This window comes from Alosa pseudoharengus, unplaced genomic scaffold, assembly GCF_046254945.1.
Source record: "Alosa pseudoharengus isolate Yale_2024_CS ecotype anadromous, Long Island Sound unplaced genomic scaffold, YU_APseudo_1.1 YU_APseudo_1.1_scf_5, whole genome shotgun sequence".
In the NCBI taxonomy this organism is placed as follows: domain Eukaryota; kingdom Metazoa; phylum Chordata; class Actinopteri; order Clupeiformes; family Clupeidae; genus Alosa; species Alosa pseudoharengus.
In genome coordinates, this window is record NW_027468837.1 from 15630530 (window position 1) to 15653396 (window position 22867).

A 22867-nucleotide genomic window follows, 5' to 3' on the forward strand; every position below is an offset into this window, starting at 1 on the left:
CTCAAGCACCCAGAGCACCATGGGAAAGTCAACCGTGCGTTCTCTGAGTCACCGTCTGGCACTCGGAGATGTTCACACAAGTCCCCCCGTCGCCCAAGGGGAGAGCGAGAGAGAAAGAAAGATAGAGAGAGAGAGAGAGAGGTTTGTTCTTATTGATGATGCATCAGCACTTACTGCTGCTGGCTGGTGAAGCAGCGGAGGCTCTTGGAATGGGAGTTCAACAGATGCTCAGGAGGTGACGTAGAGCAGCGCTAGGGGCTGTTTCTGAGGATCTGCTCACTGAACGAGCCACCAGCCCTTCCTCAGCAGCATATGGTTAAAAAAAGCACACACACACACACACACACACACACACACACACACACACAGGGTGAAAAAATTCCGAGCTGGCTCAGGGAGTATTTCTTTAGACTGTATTTGAATTGCGGAAATGGCTGGACACACACAAGTGACCAAGCATACGTACACACAGCAACTTCAAGTAATGAGTCAGCTGGTTTATTTACATAGACTGTGTGTATGCCTCTGTGTGTGTGTGCATGTGTGTGTGTGTGTGTGTGTGTGTGTGTGTGTGTGCGTGTGTGTGTGTGTGTGTGGGAGGGTATTGAGTGACAGGCTCTGTAGCTGAGCAGGTGCACACAGTTGTCTCCGTTTGTCACACCCTGTGTTCACCTGTCCACCTGCCACTTGACAAACATTGGTGACAAATGCAAACACACACACACACACACACACACGCACACGCACACGCACACGCACACACACGCACACACACACTTATTCAGTTTCACTCACTGCTGGACACACACAATAACTACAGTTACCCTGTTAACTGGCAGGTGTGTGTCCACTTTCCATTGTGCTTTCGCAACTTCACAACTTCACAAAAAGCCCCTCAAATGAAAAGTACCGGCTCTACTTAAGCTTCCGATAGAGATCGAGGATTTATCCCCGCTAACTCACCACTCCACCCTCCTTAATTACCTCCAGACTTCCTTCATGTGGTTTGTGCAGTTAAAGATAGACAGAGATAAACTGTCTTTGAGCATTGATATGCAGGGTGCTGACAGAATTACTGCTCTATGGGTAACATTTACATTGAGTCCCTCAGCAGATATATTTATCCAGAGCCTTCACTGAAAATAGCATCTCATGGTTTTGGCTCAGCTAGCGTGTTAGCTGTGCTGCTGGACTGCCTGCAGTGGTGATCTCGTTCCTGTGCTGTCTTTGAGGTGGAGCCTGCTGAAGTGGTTCCCCTCTGAATCAATTCAGCCGTTACGAGTCCGTTTTTAGACTAAAACTGTACAGACCGTCCTGGGATAAACAGAACTGATTCTTGTACTTTACATAAGCAACTACCTTGGTCAGAATGAGGAATTGGTCTGTGATTTTCACCATGTTTGGTAGGTGTTATCCGTTAGTCTTTGGAATAGGAAAGATGAGAGGAACATTTCTTTTTTTTTACAAACATAAATAATTTTATTGAAATGTGAATTTAGGGGCAAGGGCAAAGGGGAGAGAAAATCACATATTTTATAAATTGACATTTAACATGATTACAAAAAACACTTTCGAGATTGCACTGTACTTTTTGGTTTACAGAATACTTCAGAAATGTATAAAATCATTAATAATCAGGTTTTTAAGACACACAAAAGCTGTGAACCTGCAAGCCAACATGACCCGATCATTACAAGGAACAGTCAGGAATGCTCTATAATCAGGTCCAAGAAAGAGTTTTCATTACGAATCCATCTGAATGGTCCCAATTATGAAGGTAAATTACTTCAAAATTCATTTTACACCAAATACTAATACTGCAGCCAACATGTGACAACCTACTGAGGTATTAAATCAATTCTTTGGTTAAGAAATAACATCTTATCATAGAAATACAAATCAAAGTATAAAATATGGCTTGGTGATTTCCTCTCAGTTGTCCTGCTTTTAAACTCTTATCAGGAATCTGGAGGGAACCATTAACACTTTGTGGTAGATCTGAGTGCATTACTTGAAAAACAGAGTCAATCAGACAAAGCATTGGCAGATGCACATCTTTAAATAACCAATGAGGTTTTTCTTTCTTTTTTTAAAAAAAAAAAAGGACCTCAAGGAGGTCTGTTCATATCTTTGGTCTCACAAGAACTATGTGATAATCCTTCCTACTAAGTTTACACCAAACAGCAACAACATCCCATCTGCATCATTCTATCTCCCTCTGCTCTGCTTTTGCAAAACAACAAGTGGAACTCACCTGTTATCAGCCCTGTGAAGGCCAGTACCACTACACCTGTTAGCACCCTGTCTTTATGCTACACCACAGGGAACAGCTGTGCGTGTGTGTGTGTGTGTGTGTGTGTGTGTGTGTGAGAAAGAGAGAGAATTAGTGAGTAGCCTAAATGTGTGTGCATGGATGTGTCTGAGAGAGAAGAGGAGAGGAAACAGAAAAAACACAGACCTTCCCCACAGCCTTGCCCCCACCCCAAACCCACCCCCCACCTGACGGCAGCTGTCCCTGGTCAGTGGTTGTCTCCGTCAGCCGGCACCGAAGGCCGCTCTGGAATAACAATTAGTCAGAGAAGCACCATTTCTCCACCAGGGCACCGCTCCCTAGTCTGCCGCTCCAGGGAGCATTTTGATGGACGGGGCAGAGAGCGAGACGGTGGGAGGGAGGGAGGGAGGGAAGGAGAGAGCGAACGAGCGAGGGAGGGAGGGAGTCACAGCCGAATGGTGAACAGCTGCTGGTCAGTCGCGCTCTCGAAGGCACACATTTCTTGGCTTTGCATTTTCAGCAACAGAGAAACCCACTGTCCAAAAAAACCCAGTCTCTCCAGTACCGAGAGAGAAATGTTCCGCTGTGGGTAAAATGACTGCACTTAAAGGTGCAGACCGACGCTTTCGTTTTTCTTTGGTAATGTGTTTGTGGGGGAGTTAAGTGGGTGGGGGAGGGGGCAAAGGTGACCACCTTCCCCTTCCCGACCCAACCCCCTTTTCTCCTGTGTTCTTCCAGAATGCATTGCGGTCAGATCGTAGGCACGCTGCAGCCAGCGGAGCTGTGCTTCTGTAGCAGGGACATGCGGCTGAAGGTGCGCGAACAGGTGCTGCACTGGTACTTCTTCACGTCAGCGTGTGTCTGCAGGTGGGCCCGCAGGTTGGAGCGGTCAGCAAACGCACGGTTACAGTGCGGGCAGGAGAAGGGGCGCTCGCCTTTGTTGAAAAAGAGAGAGAGAGAAAAAGAGAGATTATAAACTAGCCTACAATGACCAACTATCAACACATACCACAAACAAATCAATCAATAAATGCCCTACATTTTCACCCCACGTGGCATTATCTGGACTTAAATGATTCCTTTTGCTAGATCGATGATACATTTAGATGTAAATGTGTTGGATTATTTATCTAAGAAACCATGAGACAAACAAACAGACTTCCTATGAGGTTAACAATGTCCCTGAAATATCTTAACTCTGATGCAAATACTGTGCAACAAGGCTGTGCCTTCCCAACCGTCCCAACATCTGTATGCAAACATGTCAAGCAGAGTGCAGATCTGGGGGTTAGGGCTGCTGCAATCGCAAACAGCTTTGCAATCAATGTGGGGCTGTCAATGAAGTGCATACACAGTACAAAGTACCAGCATCCACCACTTCCATCCAGCAAGCACACAGTTCTCTATTTACAGGGCAGCTGATAACTAACCTTGACTGAATCAGGCCACTAATTTAATTAAAATGCAGGGAAAACAAGTGACTTGCGAGTGTAAACGATAAGACGTGGGAGTCCCCTTGATCTCCTTGTTCTCATGGAGTTGCACCATTCTCCTTGAGGGTTGCCGATTGGATTAGCCCCATAGATGCATTGTTCCAGAGTGCTACTGACACAATGCCAGATCAATGAGCAATGGCCTAAAGACCCATTACATGTGATTGCTGTCTGCCTAACCACAGTGGGGGTGAAGCTAATCAACTAGCAGAGCTTCCCAGACTTCAATTCACTCCACACTGCTAATACTGGGAACAAGGCCTATGAATGGGTTCAGCACTTGATCATGGGAAAGAGAATGATCTGAAGGAGAGGTAGCACAGGCTAGCACTTAAAGCTATTACATAAAAGTACTAGCTGGGTTTTAAACTATAACGCTAGCATTCGGTTCAGGATAAGAAACGGATCAGTTCTGGAGACTTTGAATGTCTTCACAACTTTCAAAACAACAATCCAAGTTAAGCTGTCAAGATCATCTCTGTTATGCTATATCTCCACTCATCTGCTAGGTGTCACCAAACCTGCTTTCTGTTTCAACATTGTGTGGGAATGGTCTGTCTTTATCACACATAACCTGCCGAACTAAAACACCAGCATTTGGCAGTGATTCAGTGCATGTCAGACAAGTCTGGAGACGTTTGTTACTCTGTGAAGAGCTGACAGCAGATCCCATGAGCGGAGCTGTGTCCCTGTATGTATGTGTGTGTATGTGTGTATGTGTGTTTTCCTCACCTGTGTGAGTGCGGATGTGGCCCCTCAGCAGCCACGGCCGGGAGAAGGCCTTGCCGCAGGTGGGGCACACGCAGGGCAGCGTGTGTGAGCGGATGTGCATCTTCAGGGCGCCTAGACTTGTGTACTCTTTGGGACAGTGCTTGCAGAAGAAGGCCGGCCTGGCAGCAGCGGTCACCACCGTGGCCTCCCGCTGCTCATCCCTAGCACCTGCCCGGCTCTTGCCGCTGGTGGCCCGGCGCTGGCGCTGGGGGGGCCTGTAGTTCTCTGTGGACTCAGGGCTGGGGGGGTCAGAGGTACGACCCCCCTCATCTTCCTCCCCACTACTACTGCTGGTGCTGCTGCTGCTGCTGTTGGTGCCGCTGAAGCTGGAAGGAGAGCTGAGGTCCAGGGGAGCCGTGGCAGAGGACAGGCTAGCCGGAGACATGGGGAGTTGCAGGGCTGGGAGGAGACTCACGTCCCATAGTAGACCAGCGGTAATGCAGGTCACGGGCAGGCTGCTGTCGCCTGGGGCTAGCTCAGCCAGCGGGTACCTCTCCATAGGGGCGTCTAGGATGGGTAGAGGGAGACGGTTTGCATTCGAGATATTTGTTTAGTCAAACAATCAACTGAACAGAATTTTACATACTCCCTCTTAAATATTTAATCAGCGCATGCTCTTCATGTGCATCGACTCGTTTTTCGTGCAGAGAGACGTTAAATAATAGGTGGTCTGTCTGGTTTGAAAATTCCTTACATGGAATGATGAACTACTGCTAGTCGAACAGGCGCCCTTTCCTAAACACTCAACAAGTAGGATATAACCAAATTTGAAGACCGTTATACACGACATGTTTTCCAGTTTTCTCATTTTCCAATGTTATGTTTTTATTTCTGTAATGAATATTAATGTTGGAAAATAATTACGAAACGACACATTAACCAAAGGAGTGGTCTACACATGACCTACATACTAAAAATATCATTGAGAATAAAAAATATATATATTAGTAGTCTGTGTTTTTAAAACTTACCATTTTGATCTTCAAGTTCGCTGTAATTAGGTCTCTTGTTGGTAAAATACTTTTTCACGAGAAAAGACCGAGGCATGATGATCTTTCAAAGTTATGTCCCTTCAGTGCACGATAGTCGACGCCTCAGAGTAACTTTGGCAGTAGAGGAATTGAAAACTGAGTCCAAACTCTCCGACTCTGGCTGAAATATTAGATTTCTAAGTGCAAAGTCCTCATGGAATGTGATGCGTATTTACTGATGTCTTCGAACTCTAATTAGTCAGAGCGGCCGCTAGTTCCCAGTCAACATGTTCACAATTAGTCAGTCTACAGGCTACTCATCTAAAACTGTCTGTCAGGAGAGTGGGTGTATGGTGGTTGAGTCCCGCCCTGAGGCACAGCCCTCCACCGCAGCCCAGCAGCGTCATTGGTGGCACATTTCTCAGTGCGCTCAGCGAAAGGTGTAAACTGCAGCAAGAAGGGCGATTAGCGTATTTGACTGATGACTATGCAAATCATTTGCCCGAGCATTATAGCGAATGTCCCATGGACAAGTTAGCTGATCTAAGTTGGTGATGCTAAACACATACTTGGAGCTGCTTTGTCCACCTGCTCACATAATCAAAGTGGAGACCATTCAAATGCAACAGGGCTCATCGACACACTATTGCAAAATGTAGGCCTACAGATATGTTAATAGATATACTCAGACACCAGACCACCTTTGCCACATACTGCATTTTATTCCTACAGATAAAAACAGAAATTTGTCACCAGCTGACAAAAGCAGTTTCCTGACGCCAGTTCGTGAATAGGCTGCTTAATAGGTTAGTCAAGTTACAGTTTGATCACTTAAATACAGAATATGGGAATGGTAGACTGGCAAAATGTTCCAGCTGGTTCACGCACTAGGCTACATAAAAGAAGACTTTAGTAGGTTAACAATAGTCCCTTCCAGAAACGAACCCCGTATCAATGTCAGACTAAAATATTCCAACTGGATAAATGGCTGACAGGTGACAATGTATCACGGAGGCACAGGGGCAGAGGCAAAGGAAATCTCACATGCATATCTGTCAACAAACCAGCGCACCCTGCAACTCTTTGGCAAATGAAATCACGGTGCGCATTCAGAGTGTTATTATTTGGGAAGAGAAAGTGCACCCCCTTCTGTCAAAAGATGGTTAATGCAGCTCGACAGGGAATGGCCACACCCTCACGACATAACACAAGGTGGCAGCAAAACAGAGGAGGTCTCCAGATGGTTCAATTACAGTAAAGTGTTACAATAACAAATATAACAGATAGAATAAAAGCATTTAGGTTTCTAGGTTAAAATAAGTAGATCATGAATGTACAGAATGCCCCCAAAAAGCACAAAATGAGACATCCACAAGCTGTTCCTATATCAAGCTTGATGTTGAATGCAGTACTATGCTTTCCTTTATCTCCTCCACTTTACCAATGTCACACATCTGATTGAAATCCCAGTGGCTCTCTAGGCCCTAACACAATGTAACACACAACCAGTGGGATGTATTATTTGTTAATGTTCTCAGAAGAAAAAAAACATCAGTTAAAGGAACCGTATGTAAGAATGCACTTCAATTAATCATAAAATGGCCCTGATATGTCACTAGACATTAAGAAATCATGTTCATTTCAAATACTTATATCACTGACAACAGTAGTCCGGCCAGGATATTGTCATTTAAAAAGTGAAGTTGCAGCCCTCAACTGATGTTGATGTTGTCATGTTGTGTTTTGGCCTGATGCACCACCGTCCACCTATCTACTAATCACGAAGTCAGTAGTGTTTCGCATTCCGGGTTGCCAGCTCTGCCAGTCAGAGTGGATACACCGCTCTACAGTAATTTGAAAGTGATTGTAGTACCAGTTTTGACCACAATCTTACATATGGTTTCTCAATTTTGCCAGGGTTGGGACTATTTATTGGTATGTGTCTCTGTCTGTGTTTGTGTTTGTAGTTGTGTGTGTGTGTGTGTGTGTGTGTGTGTTTGTGTTTGTAGTTGTGTTTGTGTGTGTGTGTGTGTGTGTGTGTGTGTGTGTGTGTGTGTGTGTGTGTGTGTGTGTGTGTGCGTGCGTGTGTGTGCATGCGTGCATGTATGTGTGCATGGGTGTGTGTGTGTGTGTGTGTGTGTGTGTGGGCTTTCCTGGCACCTGCTCTCCACACTGCCAAGGACAGAAGTGGTCCATCTCTCTATGCCCTTGTAAGGGATCTGTTATGGAGAGACTAAATGTTTTGGTATGCAGGATAGTGTGTATGAATTGTACCTGTTTTCGGAACTGCAGTTGCCACTGCTGATCATGTAGCACTTCTTGTAGTGCCAAAAGGATGATTAACCAGCCAGTCTCTTTTATTAGCAAGCGAGTGTGAAGGAATTTTACATGGTGAATTATCAAGAGAGAAGAAATCAATGAATCTGACTGAAAAAAACAGTGATTTAATTTTTGATTTAGAAAATATGAATTTGCATAGCATTAAATATGTGTATGAGTTATTGTCCTCTCGGGAAGTGAAACACCACCCCCATGTTGAATGCATTTCTGGTATTTAATCAGTCAAAGAGGGCACATGTAATTCCTCTGAGGTGAAATATTTTGGCCTTGTAAAAGCAGGTGTGAATCCAAATTTGCGGTTAAATGCGTCTATAGGAGAAACTTTCAAAGACAACAGAATTGCTATTCAGAGCACCAGTTTTACTTCTTTGTACTATATCAAAACTTAACTTTCGCAGGTCTTTCTAATGTCTTACTTTCACTCGCACATCATCCACTTAAACTTTCCCATTTGCTAGATTTGACCAATCTTCCATAGCGCAAGTAGTTTGAGTAGAACTACTGCCCTTCATTATCTCCCTGCCAGTGTTGTAGTACTCGAGTCCAGGACTCGGACTCGAGTCCGAGTCATGAGCTAAATTTAGAGACTCGTGACTTGACTTGGACTTGAGCACTGAATGACTCAAACTTGGACTAGGACTCGTACATTCAGACCATGCAGACTCGGAAATTGAGACGAGGACTCGACTTTTTGTCATGTCATTAGGCTATAATTGTAATATGTCATTAGAATATTATTTGGTATAGGATTTTAATATCTAAATTACTACAGTTTTTTACAATTGTTTACACACGTTTTCAAAACTCTGTGTATATTTTTCAAAACTCCACACACAAAACCCACAATTGCTCGCACAAAATGCAAAATGCCTCAAATCTCCAGCAAAATGACACACTACATTCAAAATGTCAAAAACACACTAAATCTTTGCTTGTCACACAATTTTCTAAACATGTTCTCCAAACATCATAACCTGACACCAAATCTGCAAAACCATACACTAATTCTCAGTGTTTGACTCAGTTTTCAATTGACTAAAACACATTTTGCAAAACACCACACACAATTTTCTACCTAACACACAAAAATCTAACAGGACGTAACTTGATTTCGTTCTTTAAACACAACCCATCAAAATGCCACACTAAATCACCAGTGCTTCACTTTTTCTCTTCACATGTGTAAACACTCATTACTTTACTGAACACCATCCAATCATTGCCTTAGTATAGGCCTATGAGTAGACATACTGTACTCTCTATGTAGGTATGGATTGAAATCCAATACGGTTGAAATGTTCAGAACCAATGCAGATATTTTGAAAGGAATGTTCTACAAAAAGTCGACTTTATGTACAGTAAAACTTGTCTTTTTTACTATATTTTTGTGTCTCCCCAAGTTACCATTAGCTCAATAATTTTTTCTATAGACCTATGAATACATACACACCCCCCCCACCCCCAACACACATAAACACACACACACACACTTTTCTTTGGAAAAAGCAAAGTGATTTGATAGTAGTCAGTCATTTCCGTCTTAGGCAAGATCAGCTTTTTCAGAGCTCCATGTACATCTGGTGGTCATTGTATTTTGCTTTGCTTTGTTCTTGTTGCTGTAAAATACTGTATTTGCAACAGCAAATTATTTGCGAAAAATCACTATTTTTGGTTTCAATAATTCCGTGTATTTCAACTTCTCTCTGTACCGTAACTTTCACTCTTGTAATGAAATACATAAAGCCTATGAAAGACAGAAGAGCGTTAGGTTTTGAGCAACAGTGTGTATATGATGTATCCAAAATGTCATATTTTGACAAAAGTGTTTGTAATGTGAGGCGAATGTTTGATTTAAACATGTGTTTTTGACATTTTGAATGTAGTGTGTCATTTTGCTGGAGATTTGAGGCATTTTGCATTTTGTGTGAGCAGTTGTGGGTTTTGTGTGTGGAGTTTTGAAAAATAGACACAGAGTTTTAAAAACGTGTGTAAACAATTGTAAAAAACTGTAACTTTAATGGTGCCAAATGCCTGGAGACATGAATGCCCTGAAGGTTGTCAGTTTTTCATTTAATAGTGACTCGACTCGGACTTGACTCGGATGAGTAGTGGACTCGACTCGGACTTGACTTGGAATTTTTTTTAATGACTTGGACTTGACTCGGACTTGAACACTGGAGACTCGAACCTGGACTCGGACTCGAGGCATAGTGACTTGACTACAACACTGCTCCCTGCTTGTTGAGATTGTATCATGTATTCTATAATTTCATCATCGCTACACGTTTGATTCCTTTTAATGTTGTCATCAATTACAGTTTTTTACAACTGTTTACACACATTTTAAAAACTCTGTGTCTATTTTTCAAAACTCTACACACAAAACCCACAATTGCTCACACAAAATGATAAAATGCCTCAAATCTCCAGCAAAATGATACACAACATTCAAAATGTCATAAACACATCTATAAAGCAAACATTCACCTCACATTATAAACACTTTTGTCATAATATGACATTTTGGATTCATCATGTACACACTGTTGCTCAAAACCTAACCTAAAGCTCTTCTGTCTTTCATGGGCTTCTATGTACAGTATATTTCCATACAAGAGTGAAAGTCATCTCAGAGATATCCCAAATATTTGCTGTTGTGAATATGGTATTTCCCAGCCAACCAGAAAAATGAAGCAAAATACAATGACCAGATGTACATGGAGTTTTGTGTGTGTGTGTGTGTGTGTTGGTGGGGGGGGGGGGGGGGGGGGGGGGGCAGTTGGACAAGTATATTCATAGGCCTATATATTCATAGTTTTACGTAAAGTCGACTTTTTGTAGAACATTACGCAAAAGTCCAATCATTTTCATTTCAAATTTCAAGGTATCTGTATTGGTTCTGAACATTTGAACCATAAATCCTCAAGGAACAGATTGAAAGGGTCTGTACCATATAGACAGTCTATGGTCTATACCTATATAGAGAATAGAAAGTAGAATTTTTGCCGAAGGTAGAAAAGTGTGTGTGGTGTTTTGAAAAATGTGTTTTATGATTGTTTTTGTTTTGAGAAAAGGGTGGAAGGTTTGAAAACATGGGTTTTAGCAATTATGAAAAACTATAAGTAGGATATATGACTTTACTTCAAACTGCTTATTATATGTTAATGTAATATTTATTGATGTCATTATAGGTCGCTATGAACATAAGTGTCTACTAAGAACTACAAACATAAACATATGTTTTTTATTTACAAAAACGTGTCTACTACCTCTGTGAATCATTCTCAACATTCCAACCAACTGTCAAAGGCTGTTATGACAGAACTATGGAAGATTGTGATCACACAAGCCTTAACTCCTGGTGAAATATATGGCTAAGGTCGGGGATTAGTTGCCTCCACACCAGTGACCCTGTCTTTTAGAACTAGACTTCATGCTGAGCAGGTATGCGGCATATGTTTTATCTGAAGTCTTTCATATGGGACAAATCGTATGTTTATTACTTGTGCCAGCCTCAGGGATTAAAGTGAAAAAAAATCGTTTGACTGAACTTTTTTCAGGCCATAAGTCATACGTTGTTCATATCTACCTATAGAGATAGCACCCCTTTTGCGGTCGCGACCTATTGGTTTTTAATGTACAAAAAGATGCAAACAGCAAAGTAAAGGGAGTATTCGCCTTATTCACACAGCGGCCATTGTTTAAACCAAAACGAGGCTACAGGGTACACTTACTATATAATTAATGCCACCTACAGGTGAATGCATAGAACATAACAATCCTATGGTTTGTGTACCCTAGCCTCGTTTTAGCCGCCAATGGCCGCCATGTGAATAAGGCGAATTGAGAGTGTTCTTGATTGAGATTGAGTTTTCCTGATGAACAAAAATATATTTTAGTACCATCCCTGACCATTGCTGATTAGCCATTGCTGTTCTTTTCTACTGCAGCAATATTGTAGAATTAACACACTCTTATTTAATTACTTCAGGCCAAAAGTGTTTAAAGGGGAGATTTTTTTCTTGTTAATATGCAATTCAACACCAAGTAAAATCTATAAAATCAAGTTTGCAAGACTTCCCATTTCCTCATCAAAGTAACAAATCAGAACATTCTAGATATTGTTCATATTTCCATTTGTTGCCCCATCCGCATTTAATGATAACATGGTAATTTTGAGTTTTACAGACAACTCAGTTTTCCAATGAGCAGCAATACTGTGTGTGCTCATGCAGGAGGTCTGCGCATTTGTAACGACAATCTGGAGACGGCGCTTTTGTCTTCAGCAACAGATTGTATAAGGTTGACAAGAGGTTGCGATATGGTTAAGGACAGGTCGTGTTGCGCTATAAAAAGAACATGCGTAGCCTACTTTCTAAACGTAAAAACGGTCAGCCATAGATAAACGTAGCCTACCCTACACAGCAAATTGAAAAGAGTTATTTTTTTGGTGTCAGTGATTTTTTAAGGAGGGTAGAGTTAATTATACTCTGAATAGAGTCAAATCCCACATATTCAACTCTCTGTTGATATATAGTTAGTGTAAAAACAAAGTGTCATGACGGAGTGCTTTTAAATTGACACTTCAAGTGTCATACCTGATTTGACAACTCTGTAACTCTGAACCTGGCCGTGACACTCAACGTGTGAACGTCACCCCCGCCCTCATTTCCTCACATGCACCGACCACCGGCACCGACAGAATCTCAAGAGTCTCTCCTGCTGTCCACACTCGGTCCTCAACAAATCTATGTTGTTCGGTAAGTAATTAATATATCGTATGTTAAAGTAATAGTTTGATATCAATATTTTTTCTTGTTCTTTTTTTCATTCGATGGTAAACTAAACTAACTATACCACCACACTGTTACACGCCACCGCAACTTGTGCTAATTGCAGTAGCACCATCTTGTAAACATTTTAGTTAACTAAAACTTTGCCCTTAATGGTAATGAAAAGTTTGCAACTTTGCGCGAATTTTTCACTTTGAAGAGCTTAAGCTAAGTAAGTTAATGCTAACGTGTCAGTATTTTGATGGCTTAGCTTGGCATTAGCTAGCGTTAACGTGATCATTAGCCAACGTTAACGTTGACTAGCATTAACGAACGCTAATTAGCTATAGTTCCATGTGCGTGAACATTCTGTCTGGCATGCCTCGCTTGCTAGCAAGCGCTGATAGTGTACGATTGTGTAGTGATTGTTTAATAGTTCTATGTAGCTCATGTAACGCGGTGCGGCTCTTGCTTTGTTGTTGTAATTCAGAAGACCTTTGTATTTGATCACAGAAACGTTTGTGTTTGATCAGGTTCATTGTGGAAATAAATGTACAATCCTAGTTCATCTTGTGTGCCCTGACTGCCTGGTAGCCGTTACACTGCATTTGGCAGATGCTCAGTATAACTTCGGTAATGATATAAGGGCTGATTTATACTATAAATTCATACTCGACGTTCCCGACCTGTTGCGTGACAATGTGACGTCACGAGACCGTAACTATACTCGCGCCGGTGGTTGCGACACAGTTACACAGGGCACACGAGATGAATGGGATTTTTGTCATCCCCGTCGTTTCTTGTGATAAAATGTTGTAAAAGTTGCATGACATTGGCTTTCATCGACCACTAATTTAAACTGCATTACATTTGCCAGAGAAAATATGTTGAAAGCTTGAATTTGAACATGAATTTTCTAAAATTTCTACAGAAAATGCTGGCCAGGGTAGAATATAGGAGTCCAAAAATACATGAAAGTTCAACAAAATGATGAAAACTTTGATTTTCTCCAGTTTCTTCAAGCAGGTTTGTATCCACCTATTTTTTAAACTCAAAACAATAATGACTTACAAAGGTCAAATCCAAATGATATGGTTGACATGGTAGCTAAATGTAATTTCTCTTTGTATTATCCTAGTAACAGACATATTTAGCCTGCAGGCTGAATCTCTGAATGAAGGTCTCCTCAGCTTGACTGATACATCAGGTACTGAGGTCGACGCAGACATATTTGATGAGCTGAAAAAGTCAGGGATCCAGAACTTCAAGATTGGATATTGTCAGTATCCAGTATCAGGTATGTTTAATAACGTTATCTTGGTGTAAGTTATGTGTTGATATATCCTAGCAGTTTATGATTACTTATGAGAGTTAAGTTTAGAAATAGTTTTATATAAGGTCTTACACCTGTTTATGCATATTCCAAAATGTGTGTAATTTAGGCTGTTTATTTCTTGCCAACTCTAAAATTCTTTTAAGTATTTTAAAATATGATTTCACTGTCATTTTGTCAAGGATATTTTTTTTAACGCTTCTCCCTAATCCTTATGGAAATATTTATTTTATTTCCTGTGGAACATTTTTAGTAGTCGAAGTATGTCTTGTGGCAGACGAGACACAATCCTCAGTATTACCAGGCCCATCAGTGTCACCAGTGTCATTGCCAGCACCCCCTGTGTCAACGTCAGACCGATCAGCATCACCAGCTTCTTCTGCTTCAACAGCTTCTACTATTCTCTCATCCACTAAGAACAGGAAGAGGGGCCTTGGTGACCTGGACCATGATGAAGCAAGACAGGTGAAAACAATGAAAGTCAAATTTTTAAATGTAAATTAGAATGGAAAATTATTACGCCTAGATTACTAGCACTTGAACTGCCACCATGCATCTCATAGCAGGTCATTGTTAGAAGTATATCTAAAATTAATTTAACAGGAGTTACTGTTAGAATAATTAATTTGCTTAAGCTGATATGTAAAAAATGTCTTTGCAGAAGATTGAAGCTGTCCTGAGGTCCAATCCAAAGGGTGAAGAAATCTTCAAAGAATATTACAAAAAGAAAACGCTGTCGGATGCAACGCGTAGACAGATGATCAATATTTTGATTGCAGAAATGACTGAATCCTACGGGTAAGAAATGGTTTGAAACGACCAAGGATAACATGCATAGACTGGATACAAATGTAAATATGCCACATTATAATACATGAACAGCATGCATTCATAGTAGGTTGTACAGTTGATACTTTGTACTTTGATGAACACTTACATGCATTCTGTATAGAGGAGCAAAATTATGACTATGTAGTGATATGCATTGACCAGCTCACTTATTTCAGACCCTTTGATAAACAATACTCTAATGACAGTGACCGAGCATACATTGTTCCATATTATTATATGTCTTAAAATATTTTTTTTAATATGTAAATATGTTAATGTGGTGCATGATTTAAAAATAAAGGTGTTTTAACTGAACTTGGCCTCATTATTTTAGCAAACTTTATTTTGAAAATAATCCACCAGAGAGTAAGAGTTAACATTTAACACTACTTTAAGTGTTGAGAAAATGTTACACTGGTTGGTGTTAAGCAGTGTTAAATGTTTTACTCTACAGAGAGTCAATAAGTAACACTGAATCAGTGTTAATGTGCCAACTCTCCAAAAAGTGTTAAATTAACACTTTGTGGTGTGGACCCATATAGACACTTCAAAAGTGTTGAAATCAACTCTGACAGTGTTAATTTGGGTATACTGATTTTGCTGTGTACCTCTGTCGTGGTGGCTAGTTGCACCAGGTAGGGAAGATGTCCTGAAGTGCACGAACGTTAACCTTATGGCGGTCTTCTGATTGGTGGCGTGCTAAAACGTTTTCCTATTGCATCCATAAACAATTTTCTTGCAGCGAACCGCGCAAAAGCAAACTCCTGGCACTTTAATTTCTTTACACCATGGCTTGTTAGTTCTCCCCCGTTTCCAACAGCTGCCCATCTGCATTTATTTTTTAACTTTTGACACCTGCCTTCCTTTAGCAACAACGCATCCATGACAGCTAGTGGCCTTGCCAAATAGACGCACACAAATCATGACGCTAATATGCGAGGTTCTGGTAGGCCCACTGGTTATGGTTTTGTGCTATAAATTAATAATATTTTATAGCAAAGTTTTAAGTTGACTATTTTAATTGTATGGTTATTTTTTGTCAACATACACTCACAACCTATTGTCGTTAAAAGTGAGGCCTAAGCAAAATAGGCTACAAGGCTGTCTGTGCGTCACAAACACGACTGACCCCCTTACTCGACACGCTCAGTCAAAACCTTCCGTCGCAAATTGTGAAAAACATTGTTGTATGTCATAACAGACGGGATAATAAATTGCATAGGCTACGGTTTATATTGCGTCGCTTTACACATAATGTTAGTTGCATTGATTAAAAACTGTAACAATAATAGTAGCCTACATCGGGTGGCATAGCAGGCTATCTGTTCAAGTCATAGGTGACACCCAAAATGAATGACCTCCCCTGACAAGAGTTCGCGATAGTAAGTGTCTACATTGATGCACGGAAAGAACACAGCCTCCGAATTCGCACATAGAGCTCACAATATCATATCCAAAAAAGTTAGACGGATTGGCCAACCTCATCAGCTGTCTCGATTGTGTCACTATAATCCAACTTTTAGACCGTTATAGTCCCCCATACGTGTTCTTTTTTATAAGCAAACGCCCGAGACAAGTGTGTAGCTACAACATACAAAGCGAAACTCATGGCTGACGTAGGACGTATCTTCTTGAGCGGTCACGGATTGAGACACAGAAAGTTCTCAAGAACATTAGGTCTTTAAACATTTACCTTATATTTGTAGTTGCCTTAAAAAAGGAAAAGCAAAGGTGACAGTCCCCCCCCCCTCCTATTTTTTTTTCTCATCGGATCTGCATCGATCTCAAATATGACATTTCTAAAATCAAATTGACGGAAATCCGTCCTATGACGGAGAACTTTAATCCTTGGGGCCAGCCTTCCATTGGCACTTGCCTTGAAGAGAAATAAAAAGGGACTAAACCACCACATAAAACCACCAAGATCACTGTCCTGTCTAAGGAGATTTGAGCTTTGAGAAGGGTAGGCTATTGTACACTGCAGAGTCATGCCAATTGAGCACAGTTGAAATTGAGAGAGAAAAAAAAAAAAAAAAAGAGAGAGAGAGAGAGAGAGAGAGAGCAGGTTGGCTGTTGGATAGTGTGGTTTCCTGTTTGGTTTGACTCAAATAGGAGGGAGCAGCTTGCCTTGCCCTGAGAATGTGGCGACATTCAAACTGAACCCCGCCTCATATCCCATCATCCCATTAAGTCGACCACCCCTATTCTGAATTTTCATAACACTTTGCTTGGCCAGAAAATAGTTTGTGAAATAGTCTAGACATTCCTGCTCCTATTGAGCAATATCTATTAACTTCCTTTACAATATTTAAATAAATAACCAACTATACAAAAATGCATCATGTCTTAATGCAGATTTCACATGCGATATTATGAGCATTAGGCTAATGCAATTTCGAGATGAGGACTTTGGAATAGTGCCTTTAACTGTACGTCATAGGAATACGCAACAATGGCGCGTCATCCTTACACTGAATATATTTGTTTGCATTGTTTGCATTCAACATTATTGTCACCTATCCTGTTGCCAGAGAAGGGTAAGTAGGCCTCAGTTTACCTTGATTAGGCCTAAATTTAGGTTTTGCAAACATCATCATAACTTGCGGAGTGAGTTATGACAAAATATGTTACAATGTAACGGTTATACGGGCTCCTTGATGGCAATATAGCCTACAGAGACCCTGCCCACTAAAACCAGAGACCTATCACTGTCCAATAACAATTCCTCATTGGATTTTTAAACCGGGTTGTTCCACCCATCTCATTATAGTACAAGTTTCCCCTCAAGTAACCGTTCTTGAGTCAGCCCTTAGCACCCAAGCCCATGTAACCGAAGCTGTTAGAAGAACAAAAAGCCGATTGTGGATCAGGGATTAGGTCTGGGTTGGAAGTGCTGCCCCTTTTTCTTACGGAGGCTGCCTTCTTTGGGTGTGTGTAAAGCGCCGATTGGCCAGTGTGCGCTGCTGCGTGGACAGAGGCTGTCCTAAGACTGTTGTTACCACGATCAGCTGTTTTGTTATTGTGTACTTGCCCGTCTGACATGGGGCGATTCTCTTGACAGAAGAACACTTGCCTTTCACCAAGAGGGAAAAATAATAAGCTAGCCTACCTCATTCGACGCAACCGTTATGGTCTAATCTACCTTATATTCAATTGCGTTTTAGTGCAGTTTGGATATCAATTTGACCGAAGGAAAAATCCAAAGCAGGTAAGAATGAACAGATCTGACACAATTTGCTTTTTTTTACGGATGAAGCTTTCTGCACAGTAAAATAAAGCACTGGCTCATTCCGTGGTTCACAGTAGGCTATCTGAAGCAGTCTGAAATAGACTAAAGCAATCCAGCCTTCGACAGAGGCAACGTTCTCTTGATGTTTTGCATGAAGCTATTTATAGACTAACTCATCTGCAGTAGGCCTATAGGCTATAGATCCATTTTTAACAATGATACATTTGCTTGGACGTAAACAGCCAAATACATAGCAGTCGTTGTTTCGATGCTTTTAGTAAACGTTTTAATTATCACTTTACATTCACTGAATGTTTCCTATTCATTTAAATGGATAATATCGGCTTTTTAATTGCCTTAACCCAATCCTCTCAAAATGTTATTAAGAAACAGTAGCTTCCTCCTCTTCCCTGCAAGATGTTTTGCCGCTGTACTTCACATATTTGGAATGGTACCAACTAAAATGTCCAAGTCGATTAACAGACAAGGTCCATTTCAGAATCTGAAGATCCCTCCCACTTGCGACTGTGGATTGTAGCCTAGTAGCTTACTGGTGGTATCCCATTGTATTTGGACTCTGCATAGACTATCCTGTTTCAAAGAACTAAAAACAACTCTAAATGATCTACCTATAGAAATAAGCAAAATAATAAATCATGTAAGATATTCCTTTCTCAGAGTTTTTGGACTAGAGTGGAAAGATCCACCCAGCACCCATGACTCCAAACTATCTTTAACAGCAGGGGAACAAGAAATGCAGTGTGTGTCCTCATGACAAATTTTTTGACTAGTCCAGTTTGTTACCTACCCAAAAAAGGATCTGACACAGCTGCTTCAGATTTGGCAAACCCACCTACACACGCCAAGCAAAACAAACAAGACCCGGAAAAGAATTTTGCTGAAAATGGGATCCCTGGAAGAAGAAAAAAAAGCCAACCTAGCCAGAACTGTTTTTTTTTTGTTTTGTTTTGTTTTGTTCTTACCAATTTGAGACTAGTAATCAGGAAGATTGGTAACCCTGTAACTGTGCACTGGTCCTGGCGTTGCCTAACGCGGCCCATCCCCCCCAGCAGGGGCGTAGAGCAGATGGGCCCAGACAATGCAGCTCAGTTGGGGGTCAGCCATGCCCACTGATAACGCTGTGTTGCTGTGCACCCAGTGGGCCACACAAGGCAATGACAGCACGCGTCTGCTAGCTTTAATTAATCTGGGAGAAACAAAATGCTGTGTTTGTGTCTCTGTGTGTCTCCACTCCGGGACACCATAGGGAGTGCTCACATGGGAGGGATGTGTGCAGGGGTGTGACTCACAGCCTTGACCTGCTGTGGAGATCCTGCGCTAAAATTCAGAGATCCTGTAGCCTATTTCCCAGCCTTGGCTTACAATTGGTGATCCTGCACTAAAATTCAGAGATCCTGTAGCCTATTTCCCAGAAGCCTTGTGAGCTTTGAGTCATATGACCTCCTGCTTAGGACACAATGTGATAATGGTGTCTGTGTGGCAAATTTTTAGAGGAATACTTCATATGATTCTTAAGACTATTTTTAGGGTAGTGAGTAGGCCTACTTACTAGGATTCAGTTAATCAAACTCAAGTTATCAGCTATATAACAGAGAATGACCTCAATACACATGATTAAATATAGCACAGTAATCCAGAACATCATATCAAATCATATTAAGTTAAGTTCAGTCATGCAGAGAGCTCAGTTTTAATGACATTTCCATAGACTAATTGGTCTTAAAACAACCATACATAGTCAAATAAACATATCTGGAAAATGAGTTCCTAAACCAATCAGATATCAGCATACTATAAATGAGTGACAAGTACTCAAAGACAAGGGGCCCAAGTTCAGTGGTGATATAGGTAGCGTGAAGCTATGTTAAAGGGTGGACTCTGAAATGGGCAAAACCTCCCCGGTGAAGCGAAATTGAATAAACCAATCTCATGCAACCAGTGTTAAATTCTGATCTACAGTATCTACCTATCTGTTATTAATTAACTTCAGCTTGAATGCCCACTCTGTGCGCCTGACTTCGCTCTGGCCACAGTGCGCAGGTACTGTCGGCAAAATACACTGTCAAACTCGCACCCAAGATGTGTCATGGTACAATGAGCCAGCAACTTGTTTAGATGTTAATTATGACTATGCATTTGTTTTACAAGGTTTTCTGAATGTTTTTTTCTCTAAGTGTGAAACAGCAAATCCTTTCTTCATAATAAAAAATAGTTACAAGTATTTGGCCTCAATATCTGATTGTGGAAGTAAACACAAGTGTGGAATAGTCTGTGGTGTATGGGGTGGTGGTAGCGTAGTGGTTAAGGAGCTATGCAGTAGCCTGAAAAGTTGTGGGTTCAATTCTTGGCTTCTACCGCTTTACTCTTGAGGAAAGCACTTAACCCCGAGTTGCTCCGGGAACGATGGCCCTTGTAATATAATTGACATATGTAAGTTGCTTAGGATAAAAAAAAAAAGCATATGCTAAATATTTAAATGTATACATTTTCCTTTGTCTCTGTTCTACACAGGCCTTTGGTGCACGTTGCTTTGATCAACTCCACACTTACCACACAAAACCCCTTCCTGCCTCAACTACTTCCCTCGAGGAGACGAAGGGGCCAAGTGTACAACCAGCCAACAAGCTAACAAACCAACAAGTGGACCAGATCAGAGTCAGAAACCCAGACTCCTAGCCATGTTCCAGCGTCTTACAAGCCTCTTCTTTGGGAGTGCAGAGGACTCTTCCCCTGCAGTTCCGGTGCCCAGACCTCATGAGGAGGATGAGGAGGAATGGCAGCTCGTCAACATCACTGGTGGGCAGCTCTGTGGGCAGGGAATGGGGCAATCAACAGAAGTGGTACTGGCTATATTGTTATGAACAATCAAAAGGGATGTGTCCGTTCTCTGAAATGGAAAAGGCATCTTGACATTTCGGTGTATGCCTTGGTGTGGAGGAGGAAGAAAGGAGAAATGGCTTGGATAAAAGGGGTTGTCTGTTTCCTATTCTGTTTCTGGCAAATGTCCTGTTGGCCTATTTGCTGTCCATTCATTTACAGGCTAGCCACAAATTGTCCTGCTTGATCATGCTCCATGTTGACTTTAGAGACAGTGTTGTCTGTAGTAGTCTGCTTTTTTTATCCATTCCATGGAATTGTGTGATAAGTATGTTCTCTGGTCCCTTCTGCAGAAGCAGACATTCCCAGTGGGTCCAGTTCTCTGGCAGATGTGGCAATGAACCAGCCCAGCCTACCAGTGTGTCTTCCCCAGCCTAGCCAGGCCTCTGAGGAGAGTGTTGTTAGCCTCATGAACAACACTAGGTAGGTTCAAAGTGAACAATTGTGGGACACCTGTTTTATAGTGAAGCCGTCTGTGCTTTAACACTCTCTTCCTGTGCTGTCTTGCTGTCTTGTTGCAGAATGGTCAGTTCTACCTTATATTTTCAAAATAACTTTCCAATACATCAAATGTCTCGATTGTTAGGTATTGGAACTCACATCAATTTCATGTGACTGTTGTGGCCCATAAACACACAAAGATATGTTTATCAGATGAAATTACCTTTTAAAGTTATGCAGTGAGGTTCTGAATGTATGTTTCACTTATCGATAATCACATACATCAGGGGTCTCCGACCTTTTTTTCTCCGAGAGCTACTTTGACAAAATGGACATGGCCGAGAGCTTTTATGTTAGTAGTATGCCATGTATTCACATAGTTGATCTTCACCCAAAACTGCTGAATAAGATTTGTATGCTTTTTAAAGGTTTCTTTCAACTCATTTACCTTCTCTCTTTGTAGACTATGAATTTGATTTCATAGGAATTTTAACATGCTTCCCAAATGACTGCGTTATCAGATTTATAAACATCTTCTTCAAATCTTTGAGAGCTACTAAGAAACAGGTGGGGAGCTACTGGTAGCTCGCGAGCTACCTGTTGGAGACCCCTGACGTATATTAAGATAACTATATTTAGCATCGATGTACATGATGATGTGCTTACACATGTATGTCCACATGACATCCCCCAGCCTGGCAGAGGAAGAGGTGCCTGTTCCACTCAGAGCCACGGCAGGTCGCCTGGTTCGTGGGCTAGCGTCGCAGGCTGGCGCCCTGGCTAAGGTCACACAGATTACCCGCGTGCAGCACGCACAGGCACGGGCACACCGCTGCTACCTGGGCCGCAACTGCATCCAGCGGCAGAACAGCACCCGGCAGAGGCTGCCCCGCCACGCCACACGGCAACACCCAAAGATGCTGCAGCAGCCCGGCCACCGCAACTTCTGCCACTGAGAAGCGAGAAGCACCACACACACATTCACACACAAACACACAGACTTACTCACATACACAGACACACACACTCTAGCTCAGCAAGGAAGCTGTAAGAAAGCGGATACACTCCAGAAGCCCTCACACACACATATTGCGTACATGCACACACACACATTTTGTTTAGGAGTTTCACAATGTTGGAAATAAAATCCTGCCTCAAACGTTTTGAGCATTTTGCACAGTTTACTCTTTGTTGTCATTAACCTGTTTTCGATCCAATGTAGGCAACTTGATTGTGTGTTTTTTAAAGAACATGTTTTTGCTTGACTTTAATGTGTCATGTTTACAAAGAATATGAATTGTTTAAAACATTAACTCACAGTACTGTCCATACAATGAGAACTGAGAGGAATTGACAAGATGATGCAATTATATTGACAAACCAGGCAATAAATCATGTTGTGCAGGGTAATTCATGTCTGTCTGTGTCTTCATCAGGATTTCAGGCAAACTGCTTAAATTAAAACACTGCTTTTAATAGGGTAGATAAATCAACCTTCTACAGTATGCTAATACTT

At 41.6% G+C, this 22867-nt stretch overlaps 2 protein-coding genes across 2 annotated transcripts; one reads left to right on the forward strand and one right to left on the reverse strand.

Moving 5' to 3' along the window:
* Positions 1–2074: 2074 nt before the first annotated feature.
* Positions 2075–5818, reverse strand: snai1a (snail family zinc finger 1a). The gene is made up of 3 exons (XM_076268116.1): positions 5508–5818; positions 4498–5043; positions 2075–3207 (listed from the first exon to the last, which is right to left on the reverse strand). Exons 1-3 carry the CDS (start codon positions 5581–5583, stop codon positions 3023–3025), a joined length of 807 nt encoding a protein of 268 aa, XP_076124231.1. The 5' UTR covers positions 5584–5818; the 3' UTR covers positions 2075–3022.
* An 11974-nt stretch (positions 5819–17792) lies between these two features.
* tp53inp2a (tumor protein p53 inducible nuclear protein 2a) lies at positions 17793–22516 on the forward strand. Its single transcript, XM_076268619.1, has 4 exons — positions 17793–17991; positions 20545–20829; positions 21204–21333; positions 22046–22516. The coding sequence occupies exons 2-4, from the start codon at positions 20712–20714 to the stop codon at positions 22305–22307; spliced, it is 510 nt and encodes a 169-aa protein (XP_076124734.1). The 5' UTR covers positions 17793–17991; positions 20545–20711; the 3' UTR covers positions 22308–22516.
* Positions 22517–22867: the final 351 nt, after the last annotated feature.

Excerpts from the sequence above, each read along its gene's own strand:
- snai1a (XM_076268116.1), bottom strand. The coding sequence starts at position 5,583 with ATGCCTCGGTCTTTTCTCGTGAAAAAGTATTTTACCAACAAGAGACCT. Across the intron at positions 5,044-5,507 it reads CGAACTTGAAGATCAAAATG|ACGCCCCTATGGAGAGGTAC; the intron begins GTAAGTTTTAAA and ends TACCCATCCTAG. Across the intron at positions 3,208-4,497 it reads CCACATCCGCACTCACACAG|GCGAGCGCCCCTTCTCCTGC; the intron begins GTGAGGAAAACA and ends TTTTCAACAAAG.
- tp53inp2a (XM_076268619.1), top strand. The coding sequence starts at position 20,712 with ATGTTCCAGCGTCTTACAAGCCTCTTCTTTGGGAGTGCAGAGGACTCT. Across the intron at positions 20,830-21,203 it reads GCAGCTCGTCAACATCACTG|AAGCAGACATTCCCAGTGGG; the intron begins GTGGGCAGCTCT and ends TCCCTTCTGCAG. Across the intron at positions 21,334-22,045 it reads AGCCTCATGAACAACACTAG|CCTGGCAGAGGAAGAGGTGC; the intron begins GTAGGTTCAAAG and ends GACATCCCCCAG.